Source organism: Heloderma suspectum, chromosome 1 (genome assembly GCF_057233095.1).
Source record: "Heloderma suspectum isolate Gila_16-S chromosome 1, 16-S_ref, whole genome shotgun sequence".
NCBI lineage: Eukaryota > Metazoa > Chordata > Lepidosauria > Squamata > Helodermatidae > Heloderma > Heloderma suspectum.
This window is the reverse complement of record NC_139458.1, coordinates 371,325,725-371,350,654: the sequence shown is the minus strand read 5'-3', so window position 1 is coordinate 371,350,654 and position 24,930 is coordinate 371,325,725. Positions and strand designations below refer to the sequence as shown.

Here is a 24,930-nt window from a genome sequence, read left to right as displayed (position 1 = left end):
TCTGCTTTTATAGTGGCATGTTAAAAATTTATACTGAAGATCTAGTAGGGGCAAATAGGATTCCATGACCATTTTACAGAAGTCAAACAGCTGGTTTTTCACAGCGATTTTGATGGAATCTAAATCAGAAAAAGGAAAAATTGGAAGTATATTATGGGTGTGCAAGTAATGAGTGCAAACAAGTGAAAACTACACTTGAAGGGAAAATCTATCTCAACAATTCCTTAGCCTTTCTTTTTTTAAAGTTTGAGTAGCTTATGGCTCTCATCGTGGAAACTGTGCAAGATTTTTATTATTATTATTATTATTATTAAATTTATTAATTGCCCATCTGGCTGGTCACCCAGCCACTCTGGGCGATGTACAGCATACAATAAAACAGTTTAAAACAATAATGAAAACATTTTCTAAAATACCCTAACCCACCCCAAATGCCTGCCTGAACAACCATGTTTTTAATGCATGACGGAAGCTCATTAAAGAGGGGGCATGGTGGAGTTCCCTAGGGAGGGAGTTCCACAGAGTGGGGGCCACCACAGAAAAGGCCCTCTCCCTCATCCCCACCAGTCTAGCTGTCCTGGCTGATGGGACAGAGAGAAGGCCATCCGAGGCTGATCGTGTTAAGCGGCCTGTCTGGTGCTGCTGGAGGCGCTCCTTAAGATAGGCTGGGCCGGAACCATATAGGGTTTTAAAGGTCAAAACCAACACCTTGAATTTGGCCCGGAAACAACTGGTAGCCAGTGCAGCTCCTTCAGCACTGGAGTGATGTGATCTTGCCGGCGGCTGCCTTTAATCAGGCGAGCCGCCGCGTTCTGTACCAGCTGCAGCTTCCGAACCATCTTCAAGGGTAACTCCACGTAGAGCGCATTACAGTAGTCTAAACGAGAGGAGACCAGGGCATGTACTACCGATGGGAGCAGATGGTCGGGAAGGAAGGGGCGCAGCCGCCGTATCAGATGGAGTTGATACAGCGCTGTCCAGCTCACAGCTGACACCTGAGCCTCCATGGTCAGCTGGGAGTCCAAAATGACCCCCAGGCTGCAGACCTGGTCTTTCAAGGGTAGCCATACCTCATTCAACACCAGGTCAACATCCCCCAGCCTCCTCTTGTCTCCCACCAAAAGTACCTCGGTCTTGTCAGGGTTCAGCTTCAGCTTATTCCTCCCCATCCAGCCACTCACGGTCTCCAGTCGTTTGGACAGGGATTCTATGGCCAACCTTGGTGAAGATTTGAATGAGAGGTAGAGCTGTGTGTCATCCGCATATTGATGACACTGCACTCCAAACCTCCTGATGATAGCCCCCAGTGGCTTCACATAGATATTAAATAGCATCGGGGAGAGGATGGAACCCTGTGGCACCCCACAAGTGAGTGGCCATGGGTCCGAAACCTCCTCTCCCAGTGCTACCCTCTGGTACCTGCCGGAAACGAAGGACCGGAACCACCGCAATACAGTGTCTCCAATGCCCAACCCCTCCAGGCGGTCCAGGAGGATACCATGGTCAACGGTATCAAAAGCCGCTGAGAGGTCGAGGAGAACAAGGAAGGAGCATTCACCCCTATCCAGAGCCCTCCTCATATCATCCACCAAGGCGACCAAGGCCGTTTCTGTCCCATGCCCAAGCCTGAAGCCCGACTGAAATGGGTCTAGATAATCAGTTTCTTCCAAGTGTGCTTTTACTAGGTCAAAAAACTTTGGCTTTACTAGGTCAAAAAACATAAATGCTGAAGCACACCAATTCCCTCCAGGATGCATCTAAAGCTGGGAAATCTCCCTGACTATGGTTCATATCATGTCACTTGTCTGGAGAAACATGTAAGATTGTTGAACTATATAAAGCCATAGATCAGGATTCAAATAGCTACTTTAGCCATGCCCAGTAAACACCACCCTGTTATGTTATATTTTAAACTGCTTTTGAAACTCCCCACGGTTTGAAAAGGGGTGTGCCATGTGGCATAGGAGTGTTCTTGTTCAAGGCATGAGCACTCAAAGACCTTTGGGCACTCAGAACCATTTGTGTGGTGGTTTGGATCCTCAGGTAGGATCCAGTTGTGCTCTAGTGTTAATGATGTTGCACTGACATAAACCAACACTTGCACAATAGCACATGCTAGGGCAATGGTTGAAAAGGTGGCAATGTGCTAGGGCCCAGTTAGATCCTACCCCTTAGTAGTATTCAATACTGTCCATCTGCCAGCAGAAGAGAAACTGCTGGTGGAATTGATTCCCCCTCCCCATACAGCCACCATGTGCCCGCCCATATCTGCTCGAGAGGGTTGGAGGAACCTCCATAACACGTTTGCGGAATGCACAAAGGATGTAGGAAGGAGGAGAGCAAGGGAAAGTTCCATTGCACAAGCAGGTATCTCCTTGCATGACATTGAATGGAGCCCATCAACAGCAAATTGCACCACCATTAGTCCTTGCTTCACATTCCAACTTTCATTCCAGGGGTTCTATGTATTTATATGGCTCTGGCTTATTTTAGGATTGAAGCCATATAAACACACTTCAGTCTAACAGACAAATAAAATCAGAAACTTCGTGGACTGTGTGAAAAGAGTGCAGTATATTTTAAGCAAAGGTGTCTAGCTATTATGGGAACAACATATGTTTACTCAGCATGTTTATAGCATATTTTACTAGCAGATCCATTATAATTAATACATGTCAGGCTCGGGTGATATCTTCACATATCCTCCTTGACTTTTTTTTTTTTTTTACTGTGCAAGTAATATTGGTTCTAGAACATTATTTTCAACAATTGGACAGTGATATGTGCTGCCATGACCTCAATGAAAACTGGATTAATATTCAGAGGATCATTACCACTAAGTCTAATATTTATTTCTTTTTCCTCCAGACATTTGTGAATGATGTGCGGATTCCAGAACAGTCATACATCACCCTAAAACTAGATGATAAACTGAGATTTGGATATGATATCCTTATTATAATAATGGGTTACTCTCATGTTTGGTTAAAAAAACACAGCAGCTCTTGATCATAGTCATTAATTTACGTATTAATTTGTCTGGTTTTTTTGTTTGGGAGTGGGGTTGTAAGTTGCTCTTATTGGTAGCAGTGCAGGATAAAAATACTAATTATAACACTTCAGACTTCTCAAACCAAGTAGCAGGAAGGAATAGATTTAATAAAGTATTTCTGAAGTGGTTAAATAATTAAAAATTAATCATCTTGGTTGTTAGTGTAGCTGGAGCATGTCTTGCAATAAGTGTAGTTGCCCTGTTCATTGTACACTTCCTATGAAGCAAAGCTAAACAATTTGCCAGGAACAAGACTAAGGGCGCAATCCTGTGCATGTTCAGTGTTTTTTCTGTCTAAACATGCATAGGGTTGTGCCCTAAGGCTCCGGAATGTTGTGTAATTAGGAGCCAGGCCATGCACACAAATCTCAACCTGATTTAATTAAAGGGAGTGATTCCCTGCGACCAGAGGACAGCAGCGAACCCCTACCTAATTCTCAAGCTGCTACCCAGCTGGCTAACCCACAAGCATAACATTGAATTGGCTTTAATTAAATCAGGTTGAGGTTTGTGTGCATTGCCTGGCTCCTAATTACACAACATTCCGGAGCCTTAGGGCACAACCCTATGCATGTTTAGACAGAAAAATTAAATGACCTGTTAGGGAAAAAACTATCAAATCTGTTCTTACCTACCTACCAGTTCAGCAGAAGACCTACTACTCCAAGTTCTCCTGATTACTCTTTTTCATGTTGAGTATGGTGCGATGATACGTTGCATAGCTAGCTGGATGCAATAAGCAAAAGGCAGGGAACCTCCCCCTACTTTCTGTTCAGTAGGCTTGGAACCAAACTTTTGTTTCACCTCATCCTGACTCCATAATAACATAATATCAGAACATAAGAGCAATGCTGGACCAGACCGAGGGTCCATCTAGTCCAGTATTCTGTTCCCACAGTGGCTAGCCAGTGGCCTTTGGGAAACCCACAAGTAGAACATGAGTGCAATGGCACCCTCTCGGTCGAGTTCCCCAGCAACTGGTATATATAGGCATACTGCCTCTGATATTGGAGGTGGCACATAGCCACCAGGACTAGCAGCCATTGATAGCCTTATTCTCCATGAATTCGTCTTATCTCCTTTTAAAGCCATCCAAATTGGTAGCCATTGCTACATCTTATGGTTGTGAATCCCATAGTTTAATGATGTGCTGTGTGAAGAAGTATTTCTTTATCTCTCCCACCAGTCAGCTTCATAGGATGATCCAAGGTTCTAGCATTATGAGAGAGGAAGAAAAATGTCTCCCAATCCAGTTTCTCCACACATGTGTTACTTTACACACTCTCTCATGTCTCCCTTACTCACAATTTGTGTAAGCTAAACTAGCTTAGACTAAACTAGCGTAGACTTAGACTATACTAAGTTCAGCCCCTGAGTAATCAAACCCTTTGTAGCCTTTGTGTGAAACCCTATAACTGCCTTGAAGTTTTGGTTGCTGCTGTTCATTCTTTTTGACTGGGCATACCTCAGGCTGGTGTGTTTCACAGTTCTTGGAATCAAGTCTGATTGACTTCTATTATTGTTCCTCATGACTCTTTACTAGCAGAATTCTTTATTCTGTTCTGGTGCCAAGCCCACATTTACCTGGCCCAGGGTTTCCCTTAAGTTTTCCTCTTGAACTGGCTCATTTTGTTGCATTTTCCTAGAGACCGATAATATTTCACCAGCCCTGGTAAGGTGTCCATTGAGTCCCAGAGCCAGGTTCCATATATTCAGGCACACAGTTTAGCTTATTTATTTATTTATTTATTCATTCATTCATTCATTCATTCATTCCATTTCATTTCATTTCTATACTGCCCAATAGCCGGAGCTCTCTGGGCGGTTCACAAAAATTAAAACCAAAGAGCACCCAAGCTTGCGCTGTGACCTTCTTTGCTAGCAAGTTGTCAGCTCTGGATCCAAGGGAGGTGATCAGGAAATGAGCCTAATGTGTTGGAAAATGGCTACTAAAAAGCTTGAGAGAGCACTCAATTCTTTGAATTCTATTGGAAATCCTAAATCTATTTTTAACCAAAATGATGGTGGCTCCTGGGTCCCTAATACTGGTTTAGCTCATGGCTTAGTTTGGTCTCCACATCTTTGCTCACAAGACAGCATTCTTTTGGATGTCTGAGGACGGTGTGGTGCTGCAGCCTGTTGTCAACAAGGACAGAGCAGCTTGAGGCTATTGCACCATTTTTGTAACTTGGAATGGAACAGAGAAATCTGAGGGTAGTCTATGCCTTCAGCATTTTGATAACTTTTTGCAACCAATGCAGAAGTGCAGTCTTTTGGGTTTCTTTTCCTATGAATCAGGTAACTATCACCATTCCTTAGCTCTGTTTCCTTGCCTTTCCCTCTTAATTTTCTCTATTTCTACTCTTGTGGCCCAAATTTCACCAGCACCTGAGGTCCTCTGATAGTATAATCTTCCAATTCCCTTCTCTGCCATTTCCCTAGTGCCACCTTCACCTCCCTATTTGTCAAAGATAACTTCCCAATCTTCATCTTTTTTTTCTATTAGGTCTGTTAGAACAAGTATACCATCCCATGTGCTAAGGGATGGGTATTCTAGCCAAGTTATTTTTCTCCACTGGAATTTTTGTGCATATGTTTGAGAACCATCTCAACCATTTTCATCTTCATAAAAATAAATCCTGTTTTATTTTGGATCTAACAAGAAGACATGAGCCAATTTCCCCAAACTAGAATTAAGTTTAAATTCAACTTAGAATTTAAACTTAGACCGAAGTTCTCCAACTTAGAAGTTGCTATTCCCCTTTGAGCTAGAGCATAGTGCATATATCTGCTGTGTGCATACCACACTTCAGGTTGAAGGCCCCCAATAGACCTGCAGTTGCTTGTTACAGATGTACAATGTATGGGTGTGTATGTAAATAAATGAGGATGCACAGCAGCACTGCCAGGTGGTTGAAGCTCTGACTACCCAGCAGGCAAAGAAAAGCTGTGATTCCAGTGGTGTCCTCCTCCAATTTGGAACAAGAGGAGGGGAGTACTGGTTTTGTCTTTCTGCTTGCACCCAAAAAACTCAAAAATGAAGCCAATCACACGCTTCCACACATGTTTGGGATTGAGGGGGCGGGGCAGGGATCATCCTCTCCCTTTGCAGCTCCAGCATTGGGAGAAAGCTTCAGGTTCATCTCACTTGCCACTTGGGGACCATTATCTGTGTCACCCTGGCCAGGAGAAAAGGAACAGTAGTTGCTGGGACTTGAGAAGGCTAAAAGTCTCAAGCCGCTGTTCCTTTTTATGCTGACGTGCTGCAGATCAGCAGGCCGCGGAGAGGGAAAGGTCAGACATCGCCTCTCCTCATGTGCTACTGGTGCTTCCACAGCCACTGAACTGCTAAGCAAAGAAAGGGAGGGAATTCTTTTTTTGGAGTGGGGGTTGCCGAGGAGTGTGCTTTGGGGACTGGGAGGTCTGAGGAGATGAAAGCTGGCAATTCTCTGGCTCAAAAAGTTATTTAAAACAAGTTTCTGATGTAGGTAAATAAATGTTACTACTTTCCTTATCACATCATACATACCAATCTTTTTACTGTAGTCAGAGGAGAGATGAGAGTTCCAGAAGAAGCACTTAAGGTAAAAACATCACATGTATATGTATTGTTTCTGGGCTTGGACTGTGATTCTAAAGGTTAGTTCTAATAAGCATCCTTCATACAAGCACATGGAGAGCTCTTGTGGCTATCGCTGCTTTGCTTGTAGCCAAGTTTGTAGGAACTAGTACCTCCCTATAGGAGCCTTGCATGGGCCACTCTAATCATAGCAGTTGCATGTACAGCCCACAAATGGATGTGTCAGTTCATATTCTTGAAGCACATGTGGGGGCCACTAGATAGTGAATTTCCCCAAAAGTATATTTACATAGAAGTTGATTCCATTAAAATGAATTATTTGAAGGTTCATCTCTTACAGTAGGGCTAGAATCAAGGTATTGGCCTGGTTTGCATGATCATCATGGCTTAAACAAGCCACAGTGGCTTGTTTAAGCCGCAGCACATGCTGGGTGCCATTTGCCTAATTACCCCCCCCCCCCCAGGCCCAACTTGTCATGTTGTCCAAACCTGGGCTGCATGGATTGTTGAAAGGGGAAACAACCTTCAAATAACCCAACAATGCACAAGCACTCATCGCAGCTTAAACAAGCCACCATGGTTTGTTTAAACTGCAGTGATCATGTGAGCCAAGTCGGTGTTTAATTTTGTTATAACTAAACATTTTGTTGAAGTTTACTAAAGTTATGTTGCTCTATTTGATGGGATTTTTTTTTTAATTGCAGCATGAGAAGTTTACAAGTCAACTGCAATTATCCCAAAAATCCTCAGAGGCAGAAGGTTCAAAGCTAACCAGTGCCAAAGCTGCAGAGCCAAAGGTACAAGACACAATTGCTGAAGTGCATCACAAAACTATTGATGCACTGAAATCTGAAGAGAAATCTGCAGGTGAGAAAAATGAATTGGTACAGTCTTTTCTGGCTATTAAATACTGACTATTTTGGATATTGTATTGTTAAACATCATTCAGAATTAATGCATCCCTATTAGAATTAGCCAATGAGACACTTCAATTCCATATCTTCCTCTGCCACTATCAATAATTTGTGATTTTGAAATATACAAGCAGGGCTGGCTCACAGCATTTTGTCACTCCTGATGAACTAAAATTCTGTCCTATCCACCCCCTTCACATTTTGTTGTATGTTCAATGGTGCAATATTGGGTCATACAAATAACCTAGAGTTTCCCAAGACACTATTTCTTAGATTCATTTATAACACAGATTTAAATTTCTTAGGTTTATTTATAAGAAAGTCCTGGTTTGCACATTCATCCAGGAATTGCCAGGGACGAGCAGATTGCAAGTTGTGCACAAGCCGTTACCGCTTTTAATTAACATATTTTGTGATACGTGAACCGGGAAACTCTGGGCTGTTTATGGATTAAACAACCCAAAGTTAACCCAACAACAAACCATGAGTTAACTCTGGGTTGTTTAAGTCAAACATCTCAGAGGGGCTGTTCACACAACATGCTAATGCACACTCAGTATTTGAGTGTGAGTTTTTGTTGAACCATGGGTTGTTTGTTGAACCAGTGGGTTAACATGTTGTCTGAACCCAGGACATTATCAGCAGGGTAGCTTGTTAATCACCCCAATCAACCCAAAAACAAACCATGGGTTTTCAAGGTGGCTTGTTAGAGTAAAAGAAGCCACGCTACATGGTTAACAAGTTACGCTGTGGAAAATGCTCAGACAATACGCTAACCCACGTTTCAACAAACAACCCATGGTTCAACATCAACCCACACTTAACCACCGAGTGTAGGTTACCGTGTCGAACAAACCCATTGAGAGTTTCTGGATTTGCACATTGTAAAACAACTCAGGAATGGGTGATACTGGGTTGTTAATTAAAAGCAGAAATGGCTCATGTGCTCCACTTGTTCCTGGCAATTCCTGAGCTAAACAACCCAGGAATTGCTGGTGTGATGTTTGAACCATGTCAAAGATGTGAAGGTCTGGTGGGGAAACAGAAGAATTTGGTGGTGGTGGTAAATTCTGACTACTCAGTTTTTCCAGTTGAAAAATTTGTTGGGGAACACAGAAAAGAACTTCTATGAATTTTTTTTTTTCTCTTGGAATAAGTGAAATGTTTTTAAGACAAGGTTTTACTTATTTAACAAATATGGAGTATGACTATTTTTATGTACGATAATCCACAGCACTGGAGAATAATAATTCTTTTGTCTACGATACACATATCCAATACTCAAAACCTGTTATAAAGTTTAATATTGTTATAAAGTTGAACTTGATGTTCTGCTAATCCTTAATATTTTGACAGTATGAAACTATTCTGTCCAAATTATAAATTTTCATTTACAAAATGTATTTATAAATTTATTTTTAATAAAATAAGGCTTATATTTTGAGACTGCAATCCTATGTTTATTTATGTGGGAGTAAGGTCAACTAAACAGAATGAATCTTCTGGATGAACATACATCGGATTAGTCTGTAAATTTCATAAGTATGCCAAATGGTACAATTTTATATACTACCTAAGATATAAATGATGCATTTTGTGTTGTTAAAGCAATAAAATAAGTTTAGGTTTGATAAGAAAGTAGGTATTGCATGTATTATTTTTTAACCAAAATTTCAGTCACCCATCCCTGAAAAAACGCCAGGGGAAAAGTATGTACAGTATGTCTCTGTCATTGTTGTTGTAATGAAAGGTACAGAAAAGCAGGGTCTAATTTTTGCCAGGATTTGTCTATGCTTTATCTGAAATATGAAATCAGAATAGGTTAAGGTGCCCTGAGCTCATATATTACAATGGAAGACCAAAAAAAATTCATTTTAAGATGATATAAAATTCATTTCCAGCATCAGCTATGGTGAGGGAGTATTTTAAATATATATATACTGAAAATGTAGCACAAACCAAGATTTCCCAATAGACCATACATCTCTTTTTATCCATTTTTATTTGTCATCTCTAATCCACCTCTCTAAAGTGAGAGAATTGTACAGCATATCCTACGCCATGGCCCAGCCTTCCCCAACATAATGGCCTCCAGATGTTTTCGACTACAATGCCCAGCATTCCTAACCATTGGCCATGCTTGCTGGCGTTATTGGGAGATGAAATCCAAAACATTTGGAGGGTGGGTTGGGGAAGGCTGCCATGACCTGTGCCAGGGGTGGGTAATCTATTGACCTCCAAATGATGGACACCAACTGAGAGGTCTAATGGCTTTCTGAAGTATGTGGAAGATTATGCTTCAGTCTTGGCCAGTGGTCGTGTTGATATCCTTGTCTTGATTGTTTTTTAAAAATCATTTTTCAAATAAACTGTATATAATGTATCGCTGTCGGTGCAAATCATGTTGGTTCTTATTAAAAGATTGTGAACCTGGCAATAGGTTTGCCTGCCTGATACATCACTGCACACATGCAGAAATCCTGCCTCTTTAAAACAGTGGAAAAGTAGTGCTAAGACTGGTACATCTGCAGAGATTGTGCCACTCTTCCATTCTTCTTTTTTAAAATCTGACTTTCTGTGGTGAAAAAAAGATGGAAGAACCACAGGGAAAATGAAGAAGGACAATGGCTGGATGATGGTGTAGTGTGGACAATTTTGAGTGAAGCATGGCAGTTCCACACCTCTCATTGCTGTGGCAGCTATATAAGCCCATTTATCGCTCCCACCCCACCCTATCCCAAGTGTAGCACTTGAAGTACCTTCTTGGGTTGCTTAGTGGTTGAGCTAGGCCATTAGGCCAGGGGTGGACAACATGTGGCTCTCCAGATATTGTTGGGCTGCAATTCCCATTATCCTTCACCACTGGATATGTGGCTACAGCTGATAGGAGTTGCAGTCCAGCAAAATCTGGAGGGCCACATATTGCCCATCCCTTAGCTAGGCCTATAGACAGGCCTCTGTAGACAGCAGTCCATTGAGTAACTGTAGTGAGTTTGTTGGTGAGCAATAAGGTGGACTTCACAGCATTCGTATATGCTCTTGGTAGCCACCTAGAGACCTGTGTAGGTTGGCCTAACTGGCAGCTTTATAGTTAATTAAGCAGGCTTTCACACGGGCCAGCAATTTACAGTTTTCACTTTGGAGCTGTTCTGGCCAGCTATATTAGCTCATCCTCAGATGAGATAGGTTTTGCTTCCCATGAGAAAGAGCTCCCCACCCCAGGATGGGAAGAGGTAGCCTGTCAGCTCCTGAGCTTTGAGGGAGAAGAAACATATAAAGTCCAACCCGCAGGCTTTGTCCTTTGGGCTCGCTCCATGGGGGAAAGCACACTACCAGCCTGGAGAAACTTGTGGCTATAGGAACGACTTCTTGTCTATCTTGGGGTCCCAGATAGACACCCAGCTTGTGACAAAGGTACCTGCTTTGGCAACTTACGAGAAGTTTGAGCTTTCTTTGCATGTTTATTCTGCATCTATTTTCTATCAATAAACTGCCATCCTTTTATACAAGTGACTTTGTTTCATCTTGGTAATCAAAAGAATATGTTTTGACTGGGCCCTGAGAGAATTGGGAACCCAGATCAGTACACTAACTATGATGGTTGGCTTTTGAGGTGCCTCAGGGTTCTATATAGTTCCCCATGCTTTTTAACATCTATATGAAATTGCTGGGAGAAGTTACTGGGAGGTTTGGACTAAAGTGTCATTAATAAACAGATGACATGCAGCTCTACTGCTCTTCCAGGCTTATGAAACTCCCTCCCTAAGCAGGTGCGTACAGCCCCATGTTGATATCTTTGCAACAGAAAAGTTTGTTTAAATTGCTTTTATTGATATTTTAATATTCTGTATTTAAATGTTGCTGTTCTTCATCTTTTGTTCTTTGCTACTTATTTTTATATTTATACTGTTTTATTCTGCTGGTGTTGTTTAACTGCTGCTAATACTAACTTTATTTTTGGATGTATTATGGTTTTATAGATAGTGGTTTTATGAGTTTTAATGTCAATACAAATGAATAAATATAAAAATAAATATATAAATACAATTAAAGTTTATCTTTTTAATGTGTTGTAAGGTACCTTCAGAGGTTTAACCCTGATACATGGCCTATAAATACCAAAATAAAATATGAAATAAGATATTGAGGGAGGTTCATAGTTACATACCTGTTAGCCCTGCTGTTGTCCTCTATTCCAGGGGTCCCCAGCGGGGCACCCACAGGCACCGTAACACCTGCAGGCACCTCCAATAGCACCCACAAAGGGGGCCCCAATGTGACTCCCATGGGCACCCACAAAACCTTTTTTAATAATTTCCCATTTTTTAATTTATAGAGATGGATTTGTCTATATCCTTACCAATGAAAACATATGAAATGCAAACAACTTACTAGCAATTACACATAGGCTTCAATAAAAGCAGACCAAATATCCAAATAAGTATCCATTTGAAGGTAGTATCTATATGCTACCCTTTCAGATATTGAAAGCCTTGTAAGGACCTCAGTCCATTGCATTATAGGAGGTGAGTGTTTATACTTCCAGTGTTGTAATACCAGTTTTTTAGCTGTAAAAAGGGTACAGAGAATCCATTTATGTTGACCATTTGTTAATTTCCATGAAGCAAGTAAATAATTTAAGAGAGCATGTACATCAGTGAATATTAAAGACTTTTCCAGTACAAAATTGAACTGTGTAATAACCTCCTCCCCAAAAGAAGGAACTTACTGGACATTGCCAAAACATATGTTTAAAAGAAGCATTAGCTGTGTGCGCTGCCAGCAATTAGCCTAATTAGACAATCACTTTTTCAAGAGACATTGCAGTGTCCAATAGACACAGAACAAAAGTTTTTGCCGAAAAAGATGCAGCCTAAGATCCATAAACGTGACAGGTAGATGCCAAAGCAGCAATTCATTGATTAGGCATTTTGTGGTGGTGCCCAGAGCAGTTTCTCAAATTCCCAAATGTGCCCACAGGTCCAAAAAGGTTGGGACCTCTGCTCTATTCAGTATTGGGATAATGGAAGAAGTAAATAATGAAATACGCTTTATTTATTTATTGCATTTATATCCCGCCTTTTTTCCTCCAAGGAACCCAAGGCAGCATACATAATCCTCCTCTCCATTTTATCCTCACAACAACAACCCTGTGAGGTAGGTTGGGCTGAGAATCTGTGACTGACCCAAAGTCACCTGGTGAGCTTCCATGCTGAGTGGAGACTAGAACCCGGCTCTCCCGGCTCTCAGCCCAACACTCTATCCGCTACACCACACTGGCTCTTAGCTTATGATCTTTGTAGATCAGTAGTCAGGAGTGCATGGAATCGAGTGCTAATTTCTCAAAGGGGTTCTTTGCTTTTGTGCTTGATAGCCAGGAGGCCGCAATCATAGTACTAGTGCTTCTGTAAGACCCCCTGAAGGTCTTCGTATGTTGCCCAGAAGGCTTGGGGGTTGCGTAAGCATGAGTTAGATGAGTGGGGCCATACTAATGTCTCACATTCCATTGTAAAGATTGCTAGAGCTGTTCCTCACACTGAAGTTGTTCCTCACAAACACCCATTTGGAACTAGAACAAAGACATTCTGCTTAGTGGCAACTGGGAGAGAACTATTAAGTTCTGCACCACTTGCCTCTCAGAGTATGTTTCTCTAAGTGTTATGGAATAAATGGAAGCAAAAGGCTACAGTGAACAGTCGAGCGCCCTGTGTTCCTTAAAATAGCTTTGCTTTGCTATTTGACACACTACCTTCCACATGTTTGCACCATGAAATTTGAAAAAGTGAGTGAAATTTTGCACCAGAGCAATATTTTACCTTGTATTAGCTTTGAAGTCCAGTTAATGGTTTATTACTTTTACTAAAATACTTATTTTAATAAGCATTTGGGGGCATATTAGTACAGCCAAAGAAAATGGGAAAATATTCATTATGAACGAAAGGGGCAAAACTCAGTTAGTTTTACATGAAAAGCTATGCAAGCAATATAAATGACATTGGCAACGTTTATATTTAGATTGCTTAAACAGTCATTGAGGCAATAGAAGCAAAAACCTTTGAGTATTTAATATGCATCGCAGTATGTGAAAGAGCCACTTTTCATATTGTCAGTCTTGTTATTCCAAACAAATAATCTATTTTGGTTTTTTTATATAGACCTTTCTGCCATGCCTCGGGGTACGCCATTATATGGGCAGCCATCATGGTGGGGTGATGATGAGGCTGAAGAGCACAATGCTTACAAACAAGATAATAAACCTGAAGAGAAAATACAAGAAACTGGAGTTTTAGGTAAGGTTATCTTAAAATTAAATCCATATAGTAGGGTCCCATATCTTCTGTATTACTCATATTATGTGCATACCTTACACCCTCATTTATGACGTTCAGTGGACATTGGACCAGCTGGTGGCCGGGGTTGGGTGACAGACATTGGTTTCATTGCAGTAGTCATATCAAGTGTCCTAGCTTTGTCTCTCTCCCCCCCCCCCCACATGCACAGACAGGAGTTAATGAGAACCATTCACTTTGCATGGAGAAATTAATAGTGCACTCCTATCCATGTCTATTCAGAAGTAAGCCCCACAAGTAAGTTCAGTGGGACTTACTCCCATATAGGTGTGCATAGGACTGCAGCTTAAAGGTATGTACTTGGGAGAACTGCTGGAACGGGAGCTACACACTCAGCTTCATGATGAGAACAAGTTTTTCCTCTTCCCCAAGGGTTTTGCTGATTGTATCCTATTTATTTTGTTGCTATACATAGGCGAACCCTACCCTAATTTCTTTTTCTTGGTTATGCTCTAATGGATTAAAGATGGAACCCAGCAACTGGTGTTAGAATATATATTATTTATAAGGCACTATTTATTATTTATTGATTTGAGAGCTATAGACACATGTTAAAAGTTCTTCAGTATGATGTTCCAGGAACCCTTCTGCAATTCTCTTATGCTTAAGAGGGTCAAAGGATAAATAAATTTTGGATAGTCTGATAGGTTGAGAAATTGCTTGAGTAAACACTATTACAAGCTCTCAGTAAAATTCAGTGTGTCTTGCTTTAGATGTGTTCCAAACTATTTGACAAACCATTTGATTCTGGGCCAGTTTTTAAAGTTTTAGTTAAAAAAAAGAGAAAAAAGACTCAGTCTCTGCAAGCCACATCCTTCCCCAATCACCTGCCCTTTGTCTGCTGTCTCCTGCAATGACCCATTCAGTAGAGGATCTCCCATTCACTATCATCTATAGTCCTCCTTCTTAAATAGGAATCTCCATTCCTGGGGGGGGGGAGGGGGGAAGGAATTGACCTACATTCCCAATCACTGGAAGCTAGTGCTGATCAGGAGTTCACACACAGTTGCTCTTGCTTATTCAAATGAGGCCCTCCAATCAGAGGAATTCACACGCAGTTGCCCTTGCATTTCAAACAAGGCCCTCCAGTCAAATTGGGTGCAGCACCAGTTTGGCCTATCTGTATAAGGAGGCAGGCTTGCAAGCAAGCCAGCTGTCCAAGCACAAGAAGCCCCAGTGGCAAAGTGTCTGGGCCCCAGTGGCAAACAAGTGAGTCAAACTAGAACACCTAAAAGGGGTAGATGCTTCTACAGAAGTCCTGTGAATGACAATACTATGCTCCAAAATGAATTTAATGCTAGGAACATGCTATCATCCCCCAGACCAGAATGCTCAGGGTGACCTTGAGATGGAAAATGAAATCAGGGAGGCCTCCAAACAAGGAAGTGTTGTAATAATGGGTGACTTCAATTACCCCCATTGGATAAATTCATATTCTAGTCATGACAAAGAGGTTACATTTCTTAGTGCCGTAAATGACTGTGTCCTAGAATAGTTGGTCATGGAACCGACCAGAGGGGAGGCAACCCTGGATTTAATCCTAAATGGTGTTATCCAGGACCTAGTATGAGATGTAAATGTTGTTGAACCAGCCGGAAACAGTGACCACAATGCTATCAGATTTAATATATATTTGAGTGGAAAATTGCCCAGGAAGTCCAACACATTCACATTTGACTTCAAAAGAGGAAGCTTCTCTAAAATGAGGGAACTGGTGAAAAAGAAATTGAAAGGGGGAGTCAAGAGGGTTAAATCCCTTCAAAATGCTTGGAGGTTACTCAAAATCACAATAATAGAAGCTCAGCTAAATTGTATACCACAAGTTAGGAAAGGTAGCACCAAGTCCAAGAGGTTACCAGCATGGTTAATGAGCAGTGTCAAGGAAGCTGTTAGAGAAAAGAGGGTTTCATTCATAAAATGGGAGTCTTGCCCAAGAGAGGAAAACAAAAGGGAGCACAAGCTTGCACAAAGGCGATGCAAGCAGACAATAAGAGGTGCAAAAAAGTATTTTGAAGAGCATATTGCTAACAGTATCAAGGCCAACAATAAAGAATTGTTTAAATATATCAGAAGCAGGAAACCAGCTAGGGAGGCAGTTGGACTGTTGGATGACAATGGAGCTAAAGGAGTACTAAAGGATGACAAGGAGATTGCAGAGAAGCTAAATGAATTCTTCTCATTGTTCTTCACTGCAGAAGATATAGGACAGATACCTGTGCCTGAACTGATGTTTTCAGGAAGGGAGTCTGAGGAACTAAGGCAAATAGTTGTGACAAAAGATGAAGTTTTCAACCTTATTGATAAATTGAAAGCAAATAAATCACCAGGCCCAGATGGTATCCATCCAAAAGTTCTCAAAGAACTCAAATATGAAATTGCTAATCTTCTAACCAAAATATGCAACCTGTCCCTAAGATCAGCCTCTGTACAAGAGGACTGGAAGATGGCCAATGCAAAACCAGTTCTTAAAAAGGAATCTGGGAAATTACAGGCTGTATCACATATCATGTATATATGTGAGACACAGGCTGAATAGCTTCGCATCGGTTCTGGGTAAATTGGTTGAAAGCATTATTAAAAATAAAATCAGTAAACATAGGACAAGCTGGAAAAAAAAGCTTATTTTTCCCTGCTGAAAAAGAATCAACACAGCTTCCACAAAGGTAAGTCCCGTCTCACTAATCTTTTAGAAATCTTTGAGAGTGTCAGTAGATATGTAGACAAGGGTGGTTTGGTATACATTGTCTACTTGGACTTCCCAAAGGCTTTTGACAAAGTCCCCAACCAAAGACTGCTAAGCAAACTTAGCAGTCATGGAATAAGAGAAGAGGCCCTCCTATGGATCAGTAACTAGTTAAAGAACAGAAAGCAGAGAATAGGAATAAACAGTAAATTCTCCCAATGGAAGGAATGGGATCTAAGCTAGTGGTCACCCACCAAGAAAGAGATCTTGGGCTTGTGGTGGACAGCTTCATAAAAATGTCAACCAAGTGTGCAGCCACTGTAAAAAAGACAAATTCCATGTTGGGCATAATTAGAAAAGGAGTTGAGAATAAAACTACCAATATCATACTGCCTTTATATAAATCTATGGTGTGACTACACTTAGAATACCCTGTACAGGTCTGGTCACTGCACCTAAAAAGAGATACAGTAGAGCTGGAAAAAGCACAGAAAAGGGCAACTAAAATGATCAAGGGGCTGGGAAATCTCCCCTATGAGGGAAGGTTACAACAGCTGGGATTGTTTAGCTTGGGAAAAAAGAGGGTAAGGGGAGACATGATAGAGGTCTACAAAATTATGCATGGTGTGGAGAATGTGGATATGGAGACATTTTTCTCCCTCTCTCATGATACTAGAACCTGGGGTCATCCATGAAGCTGCTTGGTGAGAGATTCAGGACAGATAAAAAGGAAGTACTTCTTCACACAGCACATAGTTAAACTATGGAACTCACTACCACAGCATGTAGTGATGGCCACCAATTTGGATGGCTTTAAAAGGGGTTTAGATAAATTCCTGTAGGAGAAGGCTATCAATGGCTACTAGTCCTGATGGTAATGTGCTACCTCCAATACCAGAGGCAGTATGCCTACATACACCTGTTGCTGGGGAACATGGGCAGGACGGTGCTGTTGCACTCGTGTCCTGCTTGTGGTTTCCTGGTCAACAGCTGGTTGGCCATTGTAGGATCAGAATGCTGGACTAGAGGGATCCTTGATCTGATCCAGCATGGCTCTTCTTATGTTCAGTTGATGGTTGTTAAAAACTACTTGTGCTGAACAAAAGGAAGAGTCCCCTCAAATGAAGGCACAAACAAAACAAATCAATGGACCATAAGAACAATTACATAATTGTTCTTATAATATTCTCTATGAAAACAAAAGGTTCATAGAATTATAATCACTAGTTAATAATCAAATTACAAAGACCTTTACTTCATGTAAATATATAGTGTACACACACCGATATACTCAAGCACATGCATAATACACAATGTGCGGAACAATGCTTTGAAGGACACAGAGTCTCTACTTAACAATACTAAACAATAATGTGTTGTTACAAACTATACAATATGTGTCTCTTGATCTTATATTTGAAAATTGGGCTGGTTATAATAGATTGCGGATCATAACCCTTATAAACTACAACCATTAGCTGATTATGCATTAATAACCGGCATTTCAAGGGAAGAGAAAAACACCTTTTATGTTTTAAATGCTGAAAAGAAAGTGTCTTTATAGTAACCTTACTTCACTTACCTTCCTGTGTAGGTTAGAACAGATCAATTCAATGATACTGCTTAAAAGTTTGTACATGAACCAAAGGCCCCAGAGTACATTTGGGATGAGAGGATGAGTAGTCTTATAGATTGGTAATTGGTTAAAGGACAGGAAGCAGAGAAGAGGAATAAACAGACACTTCACACAATGGATAGATGTAAGAAGTGGGGTCCCCCAATGATCCTTATAGGGACTGGTGCTTTTCAACTTGTTCACAAATGATCAGGAGTTAGGGGTGCACAGAAAGGTAGCAATGGCTTGATGCTGATGACACCACACTATTTGGTTGTGTAAAAAAGGGGGGATCATGAAGAGCACCAAGAGCATCTTTCAAAGCTGAGGAAATGGGTATTAAAATGGCAAATGCGGTTTAATGTAAATAAGTATAAAATGATACACATTGTGGCAAAAAATCCTCTCCACATATATACTGGTGGGATCAAGCTGGTGGTGACTGGCCAGGGAAGGGATCATAGGATTGTGGTGGATAGTTCAAAGAAAACATTGGCCCAGTCTATGGCAACCTTGAAAATGGTGAATTCCACGCTATGGATTATTGGGAAAGGGATTGAAGAACAAGCTGCTAGTATCATAATATACTTATACAAGTTTATGGTGAGGCCACATGCGGAATACCGTAAACAGTTCTGGTCACCCCATCTCAGAAAGTATATTGTGGAACTAAAAAAGATTCAAAAAAAGGTAACAAGCATGATCAGGTGGTTGTATCAATTCCCCTATGAGGAAAGATTTTACAATATTCAGGGCTTTTTAGTTTAGGGGAGGAAAAGGAAAGTAAGGGGAGATACGATACAGGTGAATAAAATTATGCATGGTGTGGAGAAGGAGATATTTTCCCCTCTCAAAGTACCAGAACCTGGGGTAATCCAGTGGAATTGATGGCTGTGGAGATTCAGGACAGACAAAAGGAAGTATTTCTTCACACAGCACATAGTTAAACGTTGGAATTCACTGCTATAAAATGTAGTGATAATCTCTTGCTAAGATGTCTTTAAAAGAGGAGTAGACAAATTAATGTCAGCTGTCAGCAACTACTAGTTATGATGCCTGTATGCTGCCTCCAGGATCTGAATACTATTTGCTATAGAGCAATAGAGGGTTATTGCCTTGAAGCCCTGCTTGTGAGCTTCCCAGAGGCATCTGGTTGGCCACTGTAGGAAACAGTGCTTTGGTATGGTTCTCCAGGGTTTTTCTTCTGTTATTAAATGTTCCGATTCAGTATACATGTTAAGCATTACAAGAAGAGTTCTGCTTTCAAAAGGAATCATTCGCTTGGCTTGTAACTCTTTAGAATTTGGGGGGCCTCTGTATGAAAAATTAAATAACTGGACAGTCAAGTTCACTTTTCACTTAGATGTGGCACAGAACTTGACTTTTAATTTTTTTTAAAGACTTTGGGCGCAATCCTATTGAGATAGTCAACAGCATTCGAAGTCGGAAGCTGCCGACTATCCAATGCAGCGCGGCAGGAGCATGGAGATGATCCTTGTCTCTGCTCCGGCCACCCTGCATCTGGCTGGCTAGATGAGCAATTTTGCCTGTTTAGTCATGGCTTCGAGGAGGGGGAGGGAAGGAGGCCAGGACATGCATAGGAAGATGTGTAATGTGGCTTCTGTGGTCCCCTCCCCTCCCTGCTCCTGGGATTGTCCCCTTTTCAAGGATACCCTTGAAGATGGTTCGGAAGCTGCAGCTGGTGCAGAACGCAGCGGCTTGCCTGATTAAAGGCAGCCGCTGGCGTGATCACATCACTCCGGTGCTGAAGGAGTTGCACTGGCACCCAGTTGTTTTCCAGGCCAAATTCAAGGGGTTAGTTTTGACCTTAACACAGTATATGGTTCTGGCCCAGCCTATCTCAAGGAGCGCCTCCGCTCAACAAGATCAGCCTCGGATGGCCTCCTCTCTGTCCCATCACCCAGGACAGCTAGGCTGGTGAGGATGAGGGAGAGGGCCTTCTCTGTGGTGGCCCCCACTCTGTGGAACTCCCTCCCTAGGGAACTCTGCCATGCCCCCTCTTTAATAAGCTTCCGCCACACGTTGAAAACTTGGTTGTTCAGGCAGGCATTTGTGGTGGGTTAGGGAAATTTTAGAAAATGATGTTTTAATATGAAATGTTATTGTTTTTAAACTATTTGTATTATTGTACATCACCCAGAGTGACTGGGTGACCGGCCAGATGAACGATTAAGAAATTTAATCAATCAATCAAATAAATAAATAAATAAAATCCCCCGTCTCCACGCTCTGTTCTGAGCATGAAGATGTAGCTGGCGGAGAGACAATTGCACTGGCTACAAGGGAGCAGGGCATGGGGAGGGGAGGCAGTTTCTGGGCTCCGAGGTCTGAGCCCTGGTTCCGACCTCAGATCCCAGAAACTGAAATATCCTATAGCCCTGTCTAGTGTCCCTAAGATTGTGCTCTTAATCTCCATCAGCACTCTCCTGGTCCTTAGCATTTGGGTGGGTAGGATTTGACAGAAGATTTAAGGCAGCTTTCCCCAACCTGATGCTCTCTAGATGTTTTGGGCTACAACTCCCAGGATTCCTGACCATTGGCCATGCTAGGTTGGGGAAGGCTGATTTAAGGTTTTGACATGCAGCCTCCTGGAAGAGTACCGGATGTATGTGACTGTTTAGTTTTTTCTGTGGGACCTTCTTTAGTAATACTTTGTATCTAATTGTATCTGTGATAATTTGTGTAAGAAAAGTGTAATGTCTTGTAAACAGTAAATATTTGTCATGTATGAATTTCTAAAATGGCATTTAATTAGTAAGCCAAGGAGATTAGAGAATGTTTTGGGAGTTTCTGTTCCTCTGTTTTTGTGGATAAACTACCAGTTAAAGGGAACTGTAGGACTTTTCTTGTTGTTGTTCAGTCGTTAAGTCGTGTCCAACTCTTTGTGACCCCATGGACCATAGCACGCCAGGCCTTCCTGTCCTCCGCTGTCTCCCAGAGTGTGCTCAAATTCATATTCATTGCATCAGTGATGCTATCTAGCCATCCCATCCTTTGCCGTCCCCTTCTCCTTTTGTCTTCAACCTTTCCCAGCATCAGGGTCTTTTCCAGGGAGTTTTCTCTTTGCATTAGGTGGCCAAAATATTTGAGCTTCAGCTTCAGTATCTGTCCTTCCAATGAGCACTCAGGGTTGATTTCCTTTAGGATTGACTGATTGGACCTCCTTGCAGTCCAGGGGACTCGTCCAGGGGATCTTCTCCAGCACCACAGTTCGAAGGCATCAATTCTTCTTTGGAACTGGAATGTAAACTGACCTTTTCCAGTCTTGTGGCCACTGTGGAGTGTTCCAAATTTGTTGGCATATTGAGTGCAGCACTTTAACAGCATCATCTTTTAGGATTTTAAATAGCTCAGCTGGAATACTGTCATCTCCACTAGCTTTGTTGTTACTAATGCTTCCTAAGGCCCACTTGGACTTCACTCTCTAGGATGTCTGGCTCAAGTTCAGTGACCGCACCGTCATGGCTATCAGGGACATTCAGATCTTTCCTGTATAGTTCTTCTGTGTATTCTTTCCACCTCTTCTTAATCTCATCTGCTTCTGTTAGGTCCCTGCCTTCTTTGTTCTTTATCATGCCCGTCTTTGCACAAAACGTTCCCTTGATATCTCCGATTTTCTTGAAAAGATCTCTAGTCTTTCCCATTCTGTTGTTTTCCTTGATTTCTTTGCATTGTTCATTTAAGAAGGCCTTCTTGTCTCTCCTTGCTATTCTCTGGAACTCTGCATTCAGTTGGGTATATCTTCCCCTTTCTCCCTTGCTTTTCACTTCCCTTCTTTCCTCAGCTACTTGTAAAGCCTCATCAGATAGCCACTTTGCTTTCTTGCATTTCTTTTTCTTTGGGATGGATTGAGTTGCTGCCTCCCGAACAATGTTACGGACCTCCGTCCATAGTTCCTCAGGCACTCTGTCTATCAGGTCTAATCCCTGAAATCTATTCCTCACCTCCACTGTATATTCATAAGGGATATGATTTAGGTCATACCTGAATGGTTTAGTGGTTTTCCCTATGTTCTTCAATTTCAGCCGAAATTTTGCAAGAAGCAGCTCATGATCTGAGCCACAGTCAGCTCCAGGTCTTGTTTTTACTGACTATATGGAGCTTCTCCATCTTTGGCTGCAAAGTACATAATCAATCTGATTTCGATATTGACCATCTGGTGATGTCCATGTGTAGAGTCGCCTCTTGTGCTGTTGGAAAAGAGTGTTTGCTATGATCAGCATGTTCTCTTGGCAAAACTCTATGTTATCACAAAGACTGTACTGGAGGACACCCTTGTTCCTATCTGTTGTGCATGCCATGAAAACTGAATTTAAAACAAATCAATTTTGCTTTTGGATTTTAAGTACTGTTGCAATAGTCATTCCACCCCAATAAATGTTTTCTTCTCTTTTTGCCCGAAGTTACCTCCTTGGCAGTCAATATTCAGCACTATTTGTGGTGTCATATAGATAGCATTTCTGAGATCCAGGAAAGCCTATGCTGCCCCCTTTATTTACAGACTGAGGCAATACATATAACCCAGGACCCATCAATCATAGTATTCTTCTCCAACGAATGTCCCATGATGGAATGCATATAAGAAATATTAGGAAAAATTCCCGTTGATTTTGCATTCCATGAGTAGGAATGGGCAGAAATGGACATGCAAATATTTTTACTTGGATTTTTTTTTTTTACCAATGTTTTATTTTTCACATACTTTCTTCCATTCACATTTCTTCACTTAACATAAATGTTATGTTGGAATTTACATGTTGTTTGCTACATGGTAAACAATTTGTTTTTCTTGGATGCTTACCAAAATCCCAAGTAGAATATTTCATAGTTTGCTCGTTCGAAAATTAAATACTGATTTGCTTATATTAGCAATTTTTGTAAGCAACTTAAAGGAACCTTGTACCAGTGTTCCAAATTAACTCAAACTTCTTCACCACTTTACAGTGTTAAAAAACAGAAAGGAAAGTATATATTATAGCAGATGGAGCATGGTTTAATGAGGAGATTGATATGGGAGATTAGTTACTGCTAAGCCAACTAGATACAATTAGCCTTTATGGCCTTAAGTTAATAAGATTATTTTACATTATTGTTTTTCAGCCTTTGTTGAAACCTCTCATGGAATATTGTTGCTAGTGAGCAAACTCAGTGGGCTCAATTCAAGTGTCACAAACTTTAACTTTAGTAGAATGATGCTGATCTGTTTTCTGTACTATGGATCCAGGAAATAAAGAAGACATGAGGGAGGTTTAAAGTACCTGGTACTGTTACTTTCAGTTTAAAGTATTCCTCTCTGTCACCTTCATTAGTTGCTGCTGATCTTACTTTTTAATATATTGCTGTTTGTGCTCCCTCACCCCCCTGCCCAAAGTACTTAGCCATATCTTATTAAATATTTCTAGCTTTTTAATGCATGTAAGCTTTCACTTATCTTTGGCCCTTAAATAGGATACTTAATAAGCATCAAGTTTTCTGATGTGCTCTGATCTGATATCCAAGAGTGCTGAAGTCTGTTGTGGATTCCAAAAACTCAAGTTCATAATGGAATATGCTGAATCAAGCCTTCCCCTCACTGGGGAAAAATATTGCTATGATCTTTGGTCCTAAACATGATAAAGGTATATAAGTCATCTGTTGCTTTTATGTCTAGGAAGTAATTCTGTCACTTTGTGGAAAATAGATTTCTCTTCCATGGCCGATTGCACCTTTTTCAGACTAATATTTGTTTGTTTTTGATAAATATGGGGTAAAGTTATTGAACAAAGTGTTTTATGCCAGAGTTATTTACAGGGAGAAAATAAGTCAGTTTTCTGAAATACTCAGAAGCAAGCTGACATCACATGAAAAGTAGCACAACATTCTGGAGGTTGCATCAAAATCTTTGCCTTAGTGGAAAGTGTGCTTCTGCTCACACAAGTTGAGGCATCTGATTTTTGACAATCCCCCGCTAACCACCTACTACAGCCCTCTATGCCATATCCGGTTCTATTCCTGGGTCCTGCGACCCTCAGCTATGGGGAGGGGGAGGGGTTAAGTAGCAATCTGTGAAAATCCAGTGCCCCGACCAGCAGAAGTGCTTTCTGTTGAGGCAAAGCCACCATTGGATATAACCTAGGATAGGTATTCAAAGGCAAAGTTCTTTTCAGTCCCACATATGGTGATTTTGAAGCAAGATCTATCTACTGAGTTTATCAGCATTCCATTTTAGTTGTAGCTGTCTTACTGAGAGCAGTGCAAACAAAAGCCTGCGATCTTTGAGGCTAAAAAACGTCCTTCATCTCAGAGAGATGAACTTGGAGGTAAATTCATATCTGTAACAGAGCATTTATACATTTTGACCTTTTTCTGAAAGGTTCAAGCTTCTTTGATAGTAAACACACGGGAAAATATCAGAGAAGAACATTTGGGTACTGGCCAAAGATTTCAGTGTGTGTCAGCAGTTTAACTGTCCACGCACTTGTATGCCCATTTGGTTCATTTATACTATCTGTTAAAATGTTCATTTTTTCTGTCTTGATATTTTTTACCTATCTTCCTGGTGTCATCATTTTTGTACTCCATGAAAAATATTTCAGATACCCAACTAGTATCTTTTTTCCAAGGAAGAGTTATTTGAGCTTCTTTGATTTTAATGTTCTTAAATGTAGTTCTGTGTTCTGTCAAAACAGGTAGCAGACAAGTATCAAAACTGCATATGCTGGATTCATGATGTTTT

The 24,930-nt window shown here is 41.1% G+C and overlaps 1 protein-coding gene across 3 annotated transcripts in view; it reads left to right on the top strand.

Moving 5' to 3' along the window:
* The window catches only part of CEP170 (centrosomal protein 170), a 142,452-nt gene that overhangs the window by 27,128 nt on the left and 90,394 nt on the right, over nt 1-24,930 (top strand). For all 3 annotated transcript variants that reach the window (XM_084828218.1, XM_084828220.1, XM_084828219.1), the window contains exons 4-7: nt 2,869-2,947; nt 6,578-6,636; nt 7,337-7,499; nt 13,702-13,836. In XM_084828218.1, the coding sequence (XP_084684344.1) occupies nt 2,869-2,947; nt 6,578-6,636; nt 7,337-7,499; nt 13,702-13,836 (436 nt within the window). The remainder of the gene's footprint in view (nt 1-2,868; nt 2,948-6,577; nt 6,637-7,336; nt 7,500-13,701; nt 13,837-24,930) is intronic.